This window comes from Plecotus auritus, assembly GCF_963455305.1.
Source record: "Plecotus auritus genome assembly, chromosome: X".
Classification (NCBI taxonomy): Eukaryota; Metazoa; Chordata; class Mammalia; order Chiroptera; family Vespertilionidae; genus Plecotus; species Plecotus auritus.
The window spans coordinates 103,822,981-103,843,687 of NC_137784.1; the positions used below are offsets into that span (position 1 = coordinate 103,822,981).

The following is a 20,707-nucleotide window of genomic DNA, read 5'->3' on the forward strand; positions in this document are numbered from 1 at the left end:
TAACATATACCACATCCATCTTTTGGTGTAGGCTGAAAAGCCTGGTTGATTCCTGTTCATCTGGAGTAAACAGGATTTATAGGTCATAGATTAGTTCTACAAAGTCTTTTCCTGTCTTAAAAAGAATCTTTAAATCTGTGGCTGAAGATATATTTTGCTAACTCCAGTGCTATTAAAGGATTAAAGCATGAGATATTGTTGAATCTAAGCACTGAATATGTATATTCTGAACTTCTTTGTCTCTAGTCATTATTAAAGGAAAACATTATGCCTCTAAATCTATTTTTACAATGCAAATATCCTGAGGGTGGAGACTACTTATAAATGTTAGATTTTAGTAGTACTATATAATAACTATAACCACCACTGGGGAACTTACTTTTATGGGTTAGTATTTGAAGAGTGTTAGTCATAGATATTTAAATCACTGCCATCACCACTTCCCAATGATTCTTATTTTCCCAAGATAGACACTAGCTCTAGAATTCTGGTAATAAGCATTGGTCATATAAATTTCATTTCTCTTTCCATTTCTTACCAACATCTCCTCCAACAATGGCTCTTCTTTAATAAAAATAACCCTATTGACTTCACTTAATTGTCCTAAAGCCAACAAGGTCAGTTAGCCTCATACCAAGCCATATCCATCTGTCAGAATATACTATAAATCCATGAAGAGAGTTGCTACCCATCTTCTGATCAGGCATAACTCCTTTACACAATTCTGATTTGTCTTTGTGAGTTGAAGTGGCTATGTTAATAGCAACTCCAAGTTCTCTCTAGCATTGAATAGCACAGCAAAATCTTCTAAGAAAGATTCATTTTTGTGACTAGATCATGGTTAATGTCCACCATCATTGATAGCACATTAAGCAAAGTTACTTAGGGTCTAGAGCCCACACTTGGCCAAAAATTCCAAATGAGTAAGGACATCAAGTAATTTGAATTAGGAGTTTGAATTGGGGGACAGCAAAGAGAATAATGAAGGGAAACAAAAAATGGGTGTAATTCCATTTCAAAGTGAATTTGTATGAAGAGGTAGAGGAGCTAAGAGAACTGTCCCAGTGCTCTACAGGGAGTGGCTCTGCTTGACAACCCGGTAGAAAATAATATTACTCCATTTTACCTGGTGTTACAGACAGAGCAATCTATGAGCACACAAAGTGCAAAGACAGAATGGAGAGACTGATACAGAAAGGAAAACAGTAAGTCAAGATTCTGAGAAGCTAGAATGGAGCAAACAGCAGTGCCAAGGGAATGGAGATGGAAGAAATGTGACACAGAGGAAGAACCAAAAAGGGGAGGGAAATAAAATGAAAGTGCAAATCACGTGTGAGGCAAAAAATAAATTCTTGTAACTACTTTCTGAAATGAGTCGTATTAACCCATTTAAAATGCTGGAGAGAGAGGGAGAGAGAGAGAGAGAGAGAGAGAGAGAGAGAGAGAGAAGAGAAGAGAAGAGAAGAGAAGAGAAGAGAAGAGAAGAGAAGAGAAGAGAAGAGAAGAGAAGAGAAGAGAAGAGAAGAGAAAAGAAGAGAAGAGAAACATTGAGTGGTTGCCTCCTGCATGCACCCCAACCAGGGATGGAACCTGCAACCTGGATATGTGCCCTGACTGAGAATCAAACTCATGACCCTTCGGTATACAGGACAATATTCAACCAACTGAGCCACAATGTCCAGGGCTATTAACCCATTTTTAAGATCAGAAAACTGAGGGTCAGAAACTTTCAATAATTTGCCCAGGCACATACTGATCAAACTAATAAGGAGCAGAACTGAATCTCAAACCCGCATCTACTGGTTTCTACAATCCAAACTCTTAGCCACTCTTAACAACTTTTATGAAGAAGGCATAAACAGAATAGCTTTGGGATCAAGGCTTATTCCACAGGGAAGAAGAAATTTTCTGGGGAAGAATCACAGAATAAGAGGATCTATGAACTCTAGTATATCCAAGGTTGGGTCCCTTGATAAGGAAAGAGATCATGGCAATTTAACAGTAGGAATTTCAGAATGAAATTTAGATTTCTGGCTCATACCTTAAAGATTATGGGCTTTTGTTTCCAGAATGATTATCCTTATTAGTATTAGATGAAACATTTGCTCACAGAAGAGCCAATCTAGTAAAAGGATTGAAATGGAAAATGGAGAAAAGGGAGAGGAAGAATAGGAAGAATAATGCCTAATATTACTGAAATAAATAACTGATGATTGTGCATGATTTTGAGTGCAATATTCTCTTCCCAGAATGTCCTTTCTTACATTTTTCACCTAATGCCTCCTCATGATTTTAGATCAAAATATCTTTTAGGCCATTTTCACAGGGAAATTTCCATTTTCCTTCTTTCAACTACCTCAACACTTCCTCTGCCACCACTATTCTTATCTGGGTTAGGTCGACTACCTCCAAGTCTCCCTACCATGGAATAACTTAAATTTAAAGCAGCACTTCTCATGTATTGTTATTTATTTTGCTTGGCTTTCCCTAACACAGCAAGTAGTTGAATGTGAAGACCTGGACCCACAGCCTGGGTTCAAGTGTGACCTAGATCTGCTACTTCATACTTGTAGGATTTTTCAATGTTCTTTAACCTTTCTGGATCTCATTTTCCTCATCTGTCAATGAAGATGGTAACACCAATAGTACCTACTACATGGAGTTATTGTAAGGATTAAAGCAGTTGATTAATAAATACTTAGAAGAGATTAATCAAAGATCTTACCTATGGGCACAGACAGGGTGGTGAAGGGCTGGGGGGGGGGAACTGGGTGGGGGCTATGGGGAAAAATAGGGGGATATTTGTAATACTATCAACAATAAAGATTAAAAATAAATAAATAAAAATAAGTACTTAGAACAGTGTTTGGTATGATGCTATATACTTAGCTATCATTATTACTAGTACTAGACCCCAAGTTTCCTGAGTACAAGGACTCATTCCTCAGCGTAACAACAGTACGTGATGAATAATCAGTAAGTGCTCACTGAATGCCTCCCTGTGCAAGGCATGATCAATAATCCAAAGAATGGGAGGTCTATGTGAATATTGGATACTATTAGAGCAGATTAAAGCTAATGCACGCTCTGAACTCTAGTGACTAAATTTCTATTCTTGACAGCAGGGCAGTTCCAGGTTCTTATATTGAAAATAAAAATATTTATTGCACATTTTCTATGTGCCCAGCTCAGAGCAGACATTTTATATATATCATCTTATTCAGTTCTCAAAACAACCACACATGGTAGGGTCTGTCATTTTCTTCACAACAGGTGGAGAAACAAAGGCCATGGAAGTTAAATAATGTGCCCAAGTTCACAACCATATAAGTAGCTTAGCCCAAGGCTCTTTAAGCATATATGCTTAACATATCATCCAGGTTCTCCATCTTCATCTCTGGCAATGTTCCCTTCTTTCCAGGTTGTGAAAGACATTCCCCTCACGTAACCATAAAACAGATAATCCAGACATTAGGAATGCTGAGAGAATTCTTAGAGGAGGAGCCGGGAAGGCTGATTCTGAGTAAGGAAGGGTTCAGGGCAGGCATAGCCCTCAATGTACTAGATAGTCATTGCATTGTTTCTATGAATGACAGAAGGCAGGTAACAATCCAAAAGCTGTTCTGGAGGTTTATCACAGAGCAATCTTACAAAGCCTCACAGATATGTGCCATCAAAACTTAGGAGAGGGAATGTTTCTAATAATTGGAATTTGCTGGTTGTTATGAATTGAATATACCTCTCCCACATTCATATGTTGAAAACTAAACCCCAGTGTGATGGTATTTGGAGTGGAGCTTTTGGAGGTGATTAGGTCATGAGGGTGGAGCCTTCATTATTGGGATTAGTGCCCTTATAAAGGAGACTCTTAAGAGCTACTCCATCCATTCAGCCATATGAGGACACAGGGAGAAGATAGCAGTCTATGAATTATGAAGCGGGTTCTCATCAGACACTGAATTTGCCAGTGCCTTAATCTTGGACTTCTTAGTTTCCAGAACTGTGAGAAGTTAAGTGTTCTTGTTTAAACCACCCAGTAAAGGGGATTTTGGTTATAATAGCTGAAATAGACTAATATATTGGTGAAAGAGTATATTCCATTTAAAAGAACACTAAGATAGGAAGTAAAATGATATTGTATGATTTTACTTGGGGGAAATCATGAACATAAAGGTAAAAACATCTTTAATTAGATGATGATAGATATAGAAAGGGACAAAAAGTGGAGTAGTTTCTTGTGTATTATTTTTGCTATTATTATTATAACATCTATCAAGTGCTTATTATGTGCCTGCTAATCTAAGTACACTACAACCATTAATTTATTTACTCCTCACAACAGCCTCATGGGTAGGTGTTACTAGCACCCTTACATTAAAGATGAGAAAACTGAGGCATAGTGATATCAAGTAATATGACAAAGGTCAAATAGCTAATAGATGGTGGATCAGGAAATCTACAATAAGCTTTTTGGCAAGATGGAGGAAATGGATGCTCATTTCTAATACTGATCACAAAAGTGTCCTAAGAATAGTGTAGTAAACATGAGTTATTTCAATTCCAAAGATATCTGCTAGATATATCATTTAACTAAAGGCAAATATATGATAAGTCCCAAACCTCCCTTGTTGATGACTCTATCTCCCAGAAGACAGAGAAAATGATAAGGAGATATATTTCTCTCACTGGCTCAAAAAAGAGAAACTGGTAAGTTGAAGGTGATAGAAATTTTTAGATAAAACAACCACTCTAGCTTAGAGTCCCTAAGTGTATTATAAAGCAAAAAACTTAGACTTTAGGAAAGAAATTCTCTAAAAGGTATAAACCCGTGTCCTGAGACACTCTAAAAAAAGAGATGAATTTAAAGTTGGGAAGGTTTTTGCTATAAAACTGTTTGCCTGTACTGGGAGCTTACCATTCAGTTTAGGTTTCTAAAGAACATGTACAAACATGTATACTATGGACTATTACTTGGCCATAAAAAATGAAACCTTACCATTTTGACAGCATGGATGGACTTACAGGGTATTATATTAAGTGAAATAAGTCAGTCAGAGAAAGACAAATAGCATAGATTTCACTTACATGTGGAATCTAAAGAATAATACAACAAACAAAATAGAAACACACTCATAGATACAGAGAACAGACTGATGGTTGCCTGAAGGGAGGGGGTTGGGTGACAAAGGTGAAGGGATTGAGAAGTACAGATTGGTAGTTACAAAATAGTCATGGGAATGTAAAGTGCAGCATAGGAAATATAGTCAATAATATTGTAATTACTATGTATGATACCAAGCAGATACTGGAAATATTGGGAGAACACTTCATAAAGTATATGATTATCTAACCACTATGCTGTTCACCTGAAATTGATACAAAATAATATTGGATGAAAACTATAATTAGAAATAAAATTTAAAAACAGAACATGTACCAAAATAAAGGGATGAAAACCAAGGAGACCAACCAATGAACTCCTATGCATATATTCATAACCCATAGACACAGACAGTGGGTGATGAAGGCTGGGGGGGTGGGAAGGGAGGAGAGAGCAATGGGGGAAAAGGAGACATATGTAATACTTTCAATAATAAAGATTTATAAAAATAAATACATATAAGAGGGTATGATGAAAATAAAACTAAGAAGGGTCATACCCCAGATGAGCCTGAAGCTTGAAAAAAACTGCTAAAAGTGACTTAAGAGTTTTGGGGTGATTTTTTTTCAAAAGGTACTAGAGGCCCAGTGCACAGATTTGTGCACTGGTGGGTCCCTTGGCCTGGCCTGCGGGGATTGGGCTGAAACTGCCAGAACGACATCCCCTGAGGGGTCCCGGATTGTGAGAGGGTGCAGGCCAGACAAAGGGACCCCACTGGTGCACAAATCTGTGCACCAGGCCTCTAGTATGCATATAAGATCTTTGGTTAATCTCTTCCCGCCCGCCCCCCCCTTTCCCTTTCCCTCTGAGATTCATCAGCCTGTTCCATGTTTCCATGCCTGTGTGTTGAGTGTTTGCCCCCTGGTGGTCAGTGAGCATCATAGCTACCAGTCGAATAGTCAAACAGTCGGACACTTAGCATATTAGCCTTTTATATATATAGATGTTTAGAACAAGGCTAGGACAGATGTGCAACTCATGCAAAGTTATTGGATGACCAAGATTAGGGAGGCTTTCTCAATGACTCGTTTCCTTTGTAAAAAGAATAATCATTGACTTACAAGGGTAAAAATAATTATCAATAACTGTAAATGGAAGCCCAAGAGAGGCAACATGCTCATAAGAAGGCATTCAACTGTTCTAAATGAATTAAAATTATATCTCAGAGTGGTCAGAGGTCTGGTTGATTGGATTCCCTACTCATAGTAGCTAAAGTTTCAAGACTGTAGTATAGTGAAATGTGTCAGAAGAAAGGAGACAGCAAATATTGACTTTGGTTTTCTAAAGGGACAGGAAGTTCAGGGGCTCCTTAGACTAGACCAAGAAACATTATGTTGAATGAATGTAAAATTCTAGAATAGGTTATTTAAAAGGATGATTTATAAGCACTTAGAAAAAAATAGTAACCATGAGAAGGCAGCATATATTATCTAAGAATAAGTCATGTAGGACAAATATCATTTCATTTCTATTTTTGACATGGTTATTGGATTGGCAGATCAATGAAAACATATGTATGCTATATCTGGATATCAGCAAGGCATTTGACAAGGTCTCTCATGATATGCCTGTGAACAAGATGGAGAAATGTGGGTTGTATGTTTAGTAAAAGAATGCTATCTGATGGAAAAATGTCAACCTGCAGGAAGGTTCCAGTGGCATGCCACAGAGCTCTGATTTTGATCTTGTCCTATGTACCATTTTTATTAATGACCTACATGAAAATGAAGAAAGCATACCTAACAAACCTACAGATGGCACAATTATGATAGCAATACTAGGCAAATACTTTGTATGGCAGAATTAGAGTTAAGCTACATCTCCACAGGCTAATGAGTTGAAATCAAATTAGGTAAAATCAAGCCTCTAAACATTTCCACCTGCACTCCCCCTTCATCCCAAACACACAAATTAAAATAGCTTCAACTATATAATTATGGATTAAATAAAGTGTGGCTTAGCCTCAAAACTTAAAAAGTTTTAAGAGTTTAGTTAAAAGTATTCTCAATGTGTATCAGTAGTGTATGTGGCTATCAGAAAAAGCTGATATTGACGTGAACAGCATTAATGGAAATAGTTAGAAGAAGGGACACAACTGATTGCTGGCCATTCTTAAATGAGTCAATCAAGGTGATTGTCTGGGAAGAGTTCCATCTAAGGTACTTCAGATCTACTCCCAGTCCTTGCTCAAGGGGTGGCCAAAGATGGCCATGCTGGTGCTTTTATTAATCATAGAACCTTTGTCTCCTCTCAGCCTCAGCTGACTGAGGGAGTAACTGACAGGGCTTGCCAAGAAACTTAAATGCAGCCTAGCACAAAAGAGGTGAACTGGGCTCATAGATTTCCCTCTCTTAGGTTTTTGAACTGAAGGGGAGCAGAATTTGCCACCTATATTTTCCTCTGGCATATTTCTTATTTTGGGTTGATTATTTTTGATTAACTGCAGACACAGGAGAAGCTCTGAAAGCCAAGTAAAAATTAACTTTTGCAAGAGTTGTTTACATGTATATGGGAAATTTCTATTTGTAATGGTGTCTACCTCTCTGTACCAGGAGGAGGAGTCAATCCTTAGAGACTCTTTTTAAAATTGATTTTTTGAGAGAGAGGAGGAAAGAGAGGGAAAGAGGAACATTAATGGGAGAAACATCAATTAGTTGACTCTCATATATGCCCCAACTGGGTATGTGCCTTGACTGGGAATCAAGTCCACTACCTTCTGGTTCATGGGGCGACACTCTGACCAACTGAGACAGTGTGGACAAGGCTCTCTGGAGACTCTTAACAATTGAGAAGGAATAACAACCTTACTCTCTTTCACTGTGCCTTTCCTGATAATCTCCCATAACTGGCTCCCCACCCCCAACATCTTTCTTTTGTCATTATCTAAAGATTATATTTAAGGTGATGGCTTGGGCCATTTCAGCAGGTTACTCAGTTTTCCTGGGTGTCTCCTGTGTATACAGGAGGTATACATATTATTAAACTTCTGTTTGTTTTTGCCCTGGTAAGCTTTTATTACAGGGTGGGCTCAGCCAAGAACCTATAACAGTAAAAGAAAAATAATTTTCTTTTCCTACAAGATAATCAGATAGTTAGCAATGGGATATGCAGCTGAAGTGATGGAGTGAGAGATGCCAGGGGGTACAGTGGAGTCACTTGGTGGCAATGGAAACCAGACGCTGTTATGACAAAGTAGAAACTATGTGGTAAATAAAAAATATAATAAGCTGATGACACACTATTGGACAAAGAAAGAAACAGAGAGGGGGCAAATATTTATAGGATTGCTGAGTCATATTAGTGCGAGATCCATAGGGCTTACCTGCCAGTGAGAATTTATCAAAATTCCCTGGGTTCCCAGGAACTGACTATATACTTAAAAAGACGCTTGCAAATACTCCAGGCAACCTGAATGACCTCTGCTCCTTGCAACCAAAGAGCCTCCTAAGAACCCACACCTACGTTCAGCTTTGGGCATGACACTTCAACAGCAATTTGGACAAACTGGAGTGCGGGACTGGCATGCAGAGAGACTAGGATGGAGGATTTGAAACCAGTTAATTTGAGGAACAGCTGAAGGAACTGGGGACACATTTAGCTCAAAGAAGAGAAGAATCAGGAATACGGAAGGGCTTTCAGGTGTGACAGGGATTTTATTTATTCTGTGAGACCCTGGAGCCAGATCTGGGAGAAACGGGCAGAATTAAGAGGTGGGAGATTTTGGTTCAATAAGAACGTTGCAGTAGCTGTTTGAGATGACAGGGAATGCCTTAGGAATGAGTCAGTTCCCTATTATGGAGATAGTATTTAAAGAGAGGCAGGTGACCACTTAGTTTGGGTAGCAATATTTCCTTTGAATTGTATAGTGCTTTACAATGTATGAAGCACTTTCTGATATACTACCTTGATATTCCTAACAACCTATTGAGACAGGCATTTTTCTATTTGTTTTTACGGATGAGGAAGCTGAGGCTCAGAGAAGTTATGTTACACAGCTCACGAGTAGGTGTCAGGTCACCCACAGTTACCTTTGATTGAATACACATGAAAGCATTTTAAAGGATATATTTGGAAAATCCCAGCTGACCAGACTGATAGGTTTTCTAGGTTTTTAAAAAATTCATCTTTGTGATACAGAATATATTTTCAAATATACTAAAAAGGTACTCTCTGCTCAGTCTCACATGAAAACTTATGTTCTTCTCTGTGTCTTATGAAACTGAGAGCAATTAATACATTCCTTGCATAGATGCAGAAGGTCCGTGGGTGTAGTTTGTACAAACATGCCTAGATGTACATTTCAAATAAGAGTAGTTTTCTTTCTCCATTTGCCAGAGCCCATTCCCCATCCTCCTTCCAGATTTCCTGTTATTTGGCTTCTTATAGGAAAGGAGTGTGTTTCCTTGTCAGGATTGCTAGTTAGCCAGATTGCCCCAGTGTTTCCTTAGCTCTCTGTCACTAAGCCATGCAAAGGAATTAAAAGAAGAAAGAGTAATCACCACTGTTAGTGAAAACGCCTTGAAGATATACTGCACATTAATCGCTGCTTTGCTCACTTCATTCACCTCCCTGCCTTCAATTAAAAAATAAAAAAGAACACTATACAAACCCTATCACTAGCACAGTTCTAATTGGGTTATCTTCACCATATGTGCTGACTGCTATATTTTCTCTTGGAAGATAGCAGAAACATTACTTTATGAAACTATGTAATCTAGTAAGTGATGGATGATACAGAGTTTCCTGGATTTGGGCCAAAGTGCTTTCGGTTTGTTGGTGGTGGCACATTCTGTGATGCCATACCTGGCATTTAACTTAATGTGCTGCTTAGGGAAAAAATAACCAGCCTTATGATGTGGGTTTATTAGTCCTCCCCTTTCTATTCCCATTACCAGAGAGTGGGATAGAAATTGATCAGAATTGACACCAGACATTGCTTATGAAGTGATATATTTACACTCACTGTTTACATACAAATGTATTTAGAAAAAGTTTTGGTGGTAGATCTAAATAAGGCATAGAGAAGACAAGGGGGAGTCCTTGAATTTGTAAGATAACAGAATACTGTGTTTTATTAGGTAATGTTTTTTTTTAAATATATTTCATTGATATCTTACAGAGAGGAAGGGAGAGGGATAGAGAGCTAGAAACATCGATGAGAGAGAAACATCGATCAGCTGCCTCCTGCACACCTCCCACCGGGGATGTGCCCGCAACCAAGGTACATGCCCTTGACCGGAATCGAACCCGGGACCCTTCAGTCCACAAGCCGACGCTCTATCCACTGAGCCAAACCGGTTTCAGCAATGTTTTTCATATTAATAGAAAGTTGTAATTTTCTATTTAAGATAGTGACTGGAAATGATGAACAGTTTCTCAGTTAAGCGCAGCTTGCGCTAAAAATGTATTATGATTAAGGGACCTAGAGCTATGGAGGAGTAGAATTTTAGTCACATGACAAAGATTTGAGGAGCGACTCTGGAAACTAAATACATGAAGTGACAGAAAAACAGAGGCAAACTTCTTTGCTCAAAAGACCAAACTTCATCCTAAAGGCAGAATCAAGTTTATAAATTACACAAGGACTTCCAATTCATGAAGCAAGTCCTTTCTTAAAATGTTGAAAGGCAACTTACTATTTCAAAGAATCCTATAATAAATAAAATGCCCACTATTGCTGTTCCTCCAATTGTGTTTGGATTTTTCTCTAATATTGCAGTTTCTTTAAACAAGGGATGATTGCCTTTTAAATAGTTTGAGGAAGCAATAATAGTCTTAGGTAATGGCTTTGTTTCCTATGATTTTGTGGGTATCTGCCTGTGGGTGATTAGGCATCTATGGTTTCATCTTTTCACATGTATCTGCTCTGGCCTGTGTCTGCTGGTGGGCCTGGATCTAGATGTGTGTTCCTGTGTGTGCATCTGTGCTTGTGAAGGGCTCTGCATCTCTGTGTTCCAATGAGTGTCTTTGCGGATGTCTATGGTAAGATGAGTTTCTGCACTCAGTGGAATCATTGTCTGCTAATCCTTAAGTTTAGTGGGATCAGTAATAGTTCAAGTACCTGGTCTCCAATGGTATGTTGCTGTTCAAGACCCAGCTGTTATGCAGATGAACCGAATCCTGTGTACTGGTTGGAGGAGCTGGAGCAGCTGGGCTGGGCTGGCTGCGGGTAGTCATAGACCTCCTCTGAAGAGAGTCCACTGTAAGGGGCGGCTTCCTGGCACAGGTGCAGGCATGAGGAGGAGGCGGTGGCGGCGGGAGGGGTCTGAAGGTGAACTGGTTGTGTGGGCTGCTCTGCATGTCTAAAAGGAGAGAAGAAAAACACAAAATAGAGACTTACTCTCCCACAGCAGTCAGGAAAACACAGCCTGTCAGATTTCACATTTCAGAATAATATAACCTATGAGGTGTGGTGAGTGTTAAGTTCAGTCTATCTGTAAAAATGTCACTTGACTTTCAAAGACAAGTGCCCACATGCTCATGAAATGTAAAACATTCACAGTTGAATTTACATGTAAATTCTTCAGGGCTATTGCAGCTAAAAAAGTAAATGAGGCCACCTTACACAATTTGTCATAGTTTCTGCTACTGAACAAATAAATCATCAACAAGACACAAAGTTACAGAACAGAAGTGAGCCGATTTCCATCAGCTGCAAAAGTCGCACTTCGGAAAATACCAGCGAAAGGCAAAAATTTATTGCAAGGAAAATCATTCAACACTTCCAATAAAACTATAAGGCCACCTTCTGGCTCACCTCAAAAAAGGATGCTAGCCTGCCTACAAGGGAGCAAATCCATACTTCAGAAAAGAAGCTCACAAGTGTGTAACACAACAGCGTGAAACTAATCTCTCTGCCCGCCCCCCTAGTCAGAGTGCTACTTGTAAAAATAGGCTAAAAAGAGTTTGTTCAGGTTATTATATATATTTCCATGGTCACCCAAAGCACAGTCTGCACCCCCAAGCCCCCCCTGCCACACCTTTCTAGGAGCTATGCCATATTAGCAGGAGCTTAGGTAGCAGGGACACTGTTTATTTTGTTGTTGTTTTTTGTTGTTTGTTTGTTTCTGCCTATTTGCAGAGGAGACAGCCTGGGACAGACTGCTGTTGTTGCTATTATTTTGTATGTTTCTACTGTTTTCCTGGTAGGCACACCTAAAGACAGTGAGTTAGAATTTGGCCCATGAGAAAAACCCCAATTAAACCCCTTTGAAAAGAAATTGCTACTGTAGCTGATAGCCACCTCTCTTCTACAGGAGAAACATAATAGATGTCAAATGATTTCTTGTAGCACCAGCATGTTCCGGATAAACTTTGCAGACTACAATGGCTTTTCCCCACCTCCCAAATGACTGAGAGTTGAAAAGCAGAAAAATGCCAGAGGCTTCTGATATCTAGCAAAGGGCTCAGCTGGTTTGTGGGGAGACATACTTTGCAGTGGCTAATCACAGAAAGAAAAAAAAAAGACTTCTTTCAGTCCTTCCACTTTAAACTTGAAATTTGAACACATTTGTATGGTTTTCGTATTTAAAAATGATATTAGTGCCCCAAAAGCATGGCAAATTCCTCACTGTGTTTTCTAATATAGGTGGCTCTCCCTTTAAATGAACTTGCTATATGAAAAATGGAATTGTACAAAAGATAGATAGGGAAGGGAGTGGAGACGATTCGTTTTATAGAAAGAATTGCTTTAGATAGTTAGCTACCCTCGTATATTTAAAAGGAACTAAAATGCTTCATGAATTTTCCAAATCACCTCCATTATTCCAGGCCCAGCCCAAATCTCTTATCCACTAAAAAAAAATCATCACAAGTACTTAACATCTCATTAATTTTTTTAAACTCCTGGGCTTGTACTTATAACCAGAAGCATGCTTTCCATCCTTAGGAATCAAAGAAGCATTGAATGCTGGAACCCAAAGGACCCTGGACATCCTCTCATTTTGCAGATGAGAAAACTGACACCCAAAGAACTGCTTGTCCAGAGATACTTGTTAAGTGAGTAGTATGGTCTATATTATAACTCACATGTCCTGACTCTCTGGGCTGTGCTCTATTTACTATATTGCAGATCTCTGTGATGAGTTTTCTTCTCACCTCCTTAAGATTTAGAGACACAATCCTCCACATTTTCTGGATTTTTCCCTTATGACATGCCACCTTGCTTTGCAGTGATTTGTTTATAAGAGAGCTTATCTCTTAGATCATATCTCCTTAAATTTAGGGGAAAAGGCAGGGTGGTGTAATGCTATGCAACACAGCAGAGTGGAAAGAACACAGAAGTTGGGGGAATGACAAACCTATGTTTGAGTTATGCCTCTGCCATTCTGAAACTTTAACCATTTCTTTGTAAAATGGATACAGTATTTTTTTTCCTAACAATTACATTTAATTCATGTAAAATGTGCTTGAACACAGTGTGTCAGTGGCTATTTGTTCTTGGAATGTAGTAGAAGTATGACTGGAAATGACAATAGGAGTCTGCCCTTCTCCATTTTAGAGACAAGGAACCAAGGCTTAGAGATAAAATAACTCATTCAAGTCACTCAACATGTATAAATTTGCCTGCCTATGTCTGATGATTCCCAGCCCAATACTCTTTCCATTGTACTATTCTAGAAAATAAATGACTCTCTTCTCTGAATGTAACACTTACCATTCTTATAAATTTGGCTTCATGGTTTGCAAAATTATAGTATCCCATTGATATCTCATGTTTTTGTCTATGTTCCAAATTAGACTCTGTGTTTCTCAAAGCAAGATCATCTACCATGAAACCTAGAGTACCACCTTCTATGTTCCTTTGGCATTTTAATTCTGATGTAGCCAATGGATATCTATTTGATAGTTCACAAAGCAGTAGGTTTTCGCCTGGGAGGTTTCCATGAAAAATATCCCAGCGCCATGGGGAAGAAGAATGATACCCTGAAGAGGGTGCTTAAGATCATTCCCCTCAGAGAAATAAAAAGAGCAGCTGTGAAACACTTGGCAGATTTGCCATTTAAATCCATGAACTTAACAACACAGGGAAGGGAAGCAAAGGGTGGGAGTCCAGAGTTAGAAGAAGAAATCAGTTTTAGGTCTTGGGTTCAGAACACCTCCATACGATATATATGCTATCTATATACCTATTATTCTAATCAGGAATGTTTCTCTGAATACAGTTGTTCAAAAGAAAGAAAGCTTCTATTCATTACAATTATTCAAAAGAAAGAATCAGTCATTATCATCTGGATTTACTGCTTGCTGGATTTCCTCAAAATCTTTGCAACACTTATATTTTGAAAAAAAGAGAGATAAAAATTCTACTTCAACTCTACTTTATCAAAAGGTACAATCATGGTATTATTATAAAATACTATGCCATTTCTGCTTCAGGTAAAAATGCCGTACATAGTAATTTTGATTATATATGTCTCTCTCTGTGTGTGTATGTGTGTGTTTTGATTTATACCTATTTTATTGTGTATTATTGCTTCCACATTTTAAATATGCAGAGGTTTCCCTACTTGTTAATACTGTCTTTAAAAGCTTTCACAATATTGGATTGTTGCACTGAGTCGAATACCTTAAGGACCTTAAGCCCTTATGAAATGCAAATCATCTCAGCTTCATTCTTTTTTTCACCTCAGGAAAAAGATGGAAAATGCACTTGTTTCCTCCCAAATGAAGTAATTTAATCCTTGGGCTCCATGAAATGGGATTTCCCAACATTAAACACTAATGAAAAATACATTAGGGTTCAGTGTCAGGAGCTCTAGAACACTAGTTATAAGGGTAAAGAGTCACATGCACTCACTTCCAAGTGTATCTGGCAACCATATGTTTCTGTGCCCAAGAAAGATGCAAAGCAGAAGGGGGAGTAGTGATTATGCATATGTGGATATCCACAGTTATAAAGCTTTTGAAAGTAAATTAAGTTTTCAGATGGAAAGGACCAATTCAAATAATATACTTGGATAGGAGCCAGTTTCAGATTTGAGGTCCTAAAATAACTTGGTAAGAAAACCTATCCTGGGGAGTGAGGGTGGGAAGGTGGAGATATTCCTCCAAACTGAATATCCAAATCCAAAGCATGTTAGGTGTGCCAGAGCTGTTCAAAAAGTGTAAGTCTTCAGAAACATTACCTTTGTGTTCAAAAGGTAAAAGGGAGAAGAAAATTGTCCGGTACAGCTTTTTCTTTTTTTCTCTCTTTTGCAAAGAAACCTTATTTTAGATCACGTGTCAGATAAACTTTTAACCAGAAATTAGAATATCTTTCAGAAACATCGTGTGGGAACTTATCAGGGTGTCAATCAGGGTTCTTTGCCCCTTTCATTTCATTAGCACACATAGTCTATTTATCTGTAAGGCAATGTTTGCATTTCTAATATTCATGGTACTGTGCATCATCACACATTTGCAAAGGGCTTATGGGAAAATGGAGTTGGGACATATGACCTGAAGTTTTCCTGTGAAAGTGGGTGTCAGAACTTATGAGTTAATGTGAAGTGGTAGAAGGAGTATTATCAATCAGACAGAAAGCTTTAACAGTGGATGTGGGTAAGACTCCTAACACAAGTGATGAACTAAGCTGGTGTATGTTTCAGGTGTATGTACGTATATGTTCATTTTGTGTATTCCTACATGACTTATTGAGCTGTATGCAGTTTTCTAGACTCAGTATTTTTTAAATCTTTATTGTTGAAGGTATTACATATGTCCCCGTCCCCCCATATTGACCTCTTCTAACCCGCCCCCATCCACCACCCAAGGCCTTTATCACCCTATTGTCTGTGTCTATGAGTTATGCATATATGCATAACAGTTCTTTGGTTTATCTCTGCCCACCCACCAACCCACCCACCCCTGCCTTCCCTCTAAGTTTCGACAGTCTGTTCCATGCTTCTATGTCTCTGGATTTATTTTGTTCATCGGTTTATTTTGTTCATTAGATTCCACATGAGTGAGATCATGTGATACTTGTCTTTCTTTGGCTTATTTCATCTAGTATTTTGAACAGATGGAGTCACACATATTCAAATGAAAAATTTATGTTATGTTCAAATTGTTCTCAAATATACCAATAGCATGGAACAAGTTAATATTTTCAAAACAAGCTTTGGCCCTAACCTGTTTGGCTCAGTGGATAGAGCATCAGCCTGTGGACTCAAGTGTCCCAGGTTCGATTCTGGTCAAGGGCATGTACCTTGGTTGTGGGCACATCCCCAGTAGGGGGTGTGCAGGAGGCAGTTGATCAATGTTTCCCTCTCATCGATGTTTCTAACTCTCTATCTCTCTCCCTTCCTCTCTGTAAAAATCAATAAAATATATTTTAAAAAAAACAACAAGCTTTGTAACAGAACTAAATAATTTTCTGTAGGTATTAAAATAAATATTGTCATTAATACAGTAATAAGAAATACTAGTAGATCACTGTTTCTTTAAAAATTTGACCAAAGTAGACACATGTCTAGTTTCCCACAGATTGTGGTCTTAATTGAACCTTATTTCTGTAGTGACATTATGACAATACCCTACAAATGATTTTTCTCCAAAATTACAATGCAGTGTATGTTGCCAAAAGGGACACATATATACCTAGAGCTCTATAAAAAGGTCACAGGGAGAAAGAAAACACATCTGCACTTGTGGACCTTAGTCTGTATTTCATTATCCCATTGGCCAAAGGGGGGGGATAGTTCAACAATTCTTTCTGCAATTCCGGAATTAAAAAAATCCTGAAAACTGAATATTTTTCTAATTCAACTGGTGGCAAAACTTGATCTGAACTGATATGAGAATATGTATGGTGTTTATTTATTTCATTTAGTGCATTTTCATATATTCAGTTATGGAAATATTGATGTATTTTGTTAAGGAGTGCTGGGCCACATCCCAAACTGGGTGTCACATAATATGTAGCACATGCATGTAAAATCTGAAAAATTCTAAATTATGAAACAAATGGACCCCAAAGGTTTTGGATAAGGGATTATGGGCCTGTATTAGCATTTAACCACCTCATTGAACTCTTATGAGGCAATATTAATTAATGCTTACTTAGATCTTGGTAATCTACATGAGCAAAGAACATCAGGAAACCAAGGGCTACTGCCTTAACTACTTATGTCAAGTCTCTCAAGCCAATTATAAGCCTTTGGTTCCTTGGGTTGCTTTTCTGAGCTATTCTCCCTTCTAGGCAGGAAAGGAGATTTTTTAAAAAAGGTTTAAAAATGGGGAAAAGTTTATTATTAATATTAATCATTACTATGAATTCTAAATGTATATTACTACTTTAAAGCACTTTCTTGTCACAAGGAGCTTTCACAAGGAGGCAGTTTATAAATTTGCATGTTATAGCTAATATCTATTAACTTGATAGTGCTCAGTGGCCATCAAATTAGTCTTAAGTGTGTCTCGCTATGGACATTTCTGTTCTCAACATTATAATACAAATGTAAGAAAATTGGTTTTCTGAAGAAAATTGAGTGAACAAGTATGCCTTATCACTTTTCTGGCTAAAATAATAGTGCCCAAATATTAATATACTAGTATTAATATATCTTTAAATAAAAGTGGATTCATTAGTTAAGTCAACCATTGTATTGAAAAATAAATAAAAGCTATTAAGTAGCAAATAAATATTTGTGTATATGTATGGGCATATGTATGATCAAGACACACACAACAACAGAAAAGAGGCAGAGGAGGAAGAAAGAATGTGCAATTAATAAAACAACAACAGATGACTGCAGAAGAGTCACAGAAGCTCTCAGGAAGGCTAACAATAGATTACAATGTTTTCCAGTTTACATGATTTCAAGCTGGTTCTGGATAACTGCACTATGTCTGACTCCTGAGCCCTGCAATACTATGGACTGTCTTTGAGACTGCAAAGTACATCCCCTTTGAGGACTCTGAATGGCCCTCTCACTAAGCCAGCAAGTAAAAGAGTATACTCTATTAATTTTTGTCAATTAGGCTGATCTTTGTTACAACCACTAGAAATAAAGATCAACACTGAAGCACCTACACTCTTTGGACATGTTTGTACTGAAACTCATATTTGCACATCAGTCTCTCCATAAGCTGATACTTATTTTCAAAGGATGTGCTAGTCTACCTCCAGAAAGTCTAAACTTTCTATTTTCTAGGTTTCATTAGTCTCTTTTTTCTTGTTCTCCAGTGGGTTGTACAGGCATAATAGTGAATCAAATATTCATAAGGCAGTCCTCCCCCAAGCCATTTTCCCCTGTCTGTGTTATAGGGGGAATCCACCTGTGCTGTACCCTGTATTGGCTTTCCATAGTGCAATTAGTCAATCTTAGGCATCATAGTCAATATTCCTGTCAATAAATGGCTGGTTTGTTAACTCAATCAACTCTATGACATAGATTAAGACAAACAAACTAGGACTTCACAACCAAGAAAAAAAGAAAGGACTGTGGCTAAATACTATTTTGCTTAAATGATTGAAGTAAATGTTCAAACTACCTAATTTTCTTGGTTGTAAAAATATAGAATGGACACATCTTTGCATATATTTTCAGAGTAGTTTGGAAATGTTAGAAAATGTATTACCTATTTATTTTTCTAAGTAGAATGGCAAAGAGCTCTACTTTATGGCACAATTTGGAATTTTAAATGTCAAATTCCAAATATTACTAAATAGTATTAATTAACAATTAAAATTAGTGGTTGGTCAAAGCCTTTTTCACTATGGTCTTGAAGGAAACTCAGTTATCCATTATGTATCATAAAACATGAAATAGATAATTGCCCTGTTTTATCTTATGCTGACAATGATGCTGTGGATTCTATTATTAGGCAGTGAAGTATGTCAAAAAGAAAATATAAAAATGTAATGATCCTTAAAAGTTCATATTTAGTTTATACTCAAACTAAAGTAGTATGTAGATATTTCAATTATTATTATTCTCCAAGTTTATTATTTATTTGCAAGTAGGTAATGGTAGGTTATAAATTGATAGCCAGTCATTTAATAAATTAGCTAATAATAAATATTCTGGAATTTTACTGAGTTTTCATTTTCAGAGCTTCATTTTTATTAGACTACTAGAGGCCCGGTGCACGAAATTCGTGCACAGGGAGGGGGAGTATGTCCCTCAGCCTAGCCTGCACCCTCTCCAATATGGGACCCTTCAAGGGATGTCTGACTGCCCATTTATGCCCGATCCTGGGCCTAAACGGGCAGTCAGACATCCCTCTCACAATCCAGGACTGCTGGCTCCCAACTGCTCGCCTGCCTGCCTTCCTGATTGCCCCTAACCACTTCTGCCTGCCAGCCTGAACACCCCCTAACCACTCCTCTGCCAGCCTGATCGAGGCCTAAATGCTCCTCTGCCAGCCCAATTGCCCCTAACTGCCCTCCCCTGCCGGCCCAGTCACCCCTAACTGCTCTCCCCTGCAGGCCTGCCCCCTCCAACTGCTCTCCCCTGCAGGCCTGGGTCCCCCCTAACTGCCCTCCCTGCAGGCCTGGTCCCCCCAAACTGCCCTCCCCTGCAGGCCTGGTTCCCCCCCACTGCCCTCCTCTGCTGGCTCAGTCATCCCTAACTGCCCTCCCCTGCAGGCCTGATTGCCCCCAACTGCCCTTCCTTGCAGGCCTGGTCCCTCCCAACTGCCCTCCCCTGCTGGCCATCTTGTGGTGGCCATCTTGTGTCCACATGGGGGCAGCCATCTTTGACCACATGGGGTGGCCATCTTGTGTGTTGGAGTGATGGTCAATTTTCACATTATTCTTTTATTAGATAGGATTATAAAAGGTCATCTATATTTGTTCAAAAGCAATGGATGAAGCCCTGGCTGGTGTTTCTCAGTGTCTAAAACCTTGGCCTCACATACCCAAGGGTCAGGGCTTTGATTCTCAGTCAAGTGCAGGTAGCTGGGGTTGGGGGTGAATGCGGGAGGCAACCATAAGACATGCCTCTCTCAAATGGATGTCTGTCTGTCTGTCTGTCTCTCTCTTTCTTCCCCTCCCTCCCTTCCACTCTCTAAAAATATCCCCAGGTGAGGATTAACAACAACAAAAAAGCCAGTGGATTAAAATAATTCTAATGTTATTTATGAAAATGTATCAATGTTTGAAGCACAAATCAAGAAAAGATTATGACTATGTCTAAAATTCTAAGAAAAATATTTTTCAAACTGCTACATGTTAAACAATGAGGGCAAGCTAAAGTAAGAGTAGTAAAAAAACAAAAAGCAAGAGACAGGAAAATCCTAGAAGATAAAAACAAAGCATGGAGATCTAGGAAAGGGTGGGGAAATTTTTAGCACCTCCACTCAAAACTTTTATTTTCAAATAAAAACTGAAGAAAAAAGTACTGATTATTATTCTTTTTTGTTAAGCCTCATCTGAGGATATTTTTCCATTGATTTTTAGATAGAGTCAATGGGAGGGAGGGAGGAGGAGGAGAGAGAGAAACATCCATGTGAGAGACACATGGATTGGTTGCCTCCAGCACATGCCCCAGCTGGGGCCTGGACTGGAGCCTGCAACCAAAGTATGCACCCTTGACTGGAATCAAACACATGACCCTTTAG

The 20,707-nt window shown here is 38.5% G+C and overlaps 1 protein-coding gene across 1 annotated transcript in view; it reads right to left on the bottom strand.

Moving 5' to 3' along the window:
* Positions 1-20,707, bottom strand: part of TENM1 (teneurin transmembrane protein 1) — a 1,003,294-nt gene that overhangs the window by 416,764 nt on the left and 565,823 nt on the right. The window contains exon 7 of the mRNA XM_080653537.1: positions 11,223-11,463. Coding sequence (XP_080509663.1) covers positions 11,223-11,463 — 241 coding nt within the window. The remainder of the gene's footprint in view (positions 1-11,222; positions 11,464-20,707) is intronic.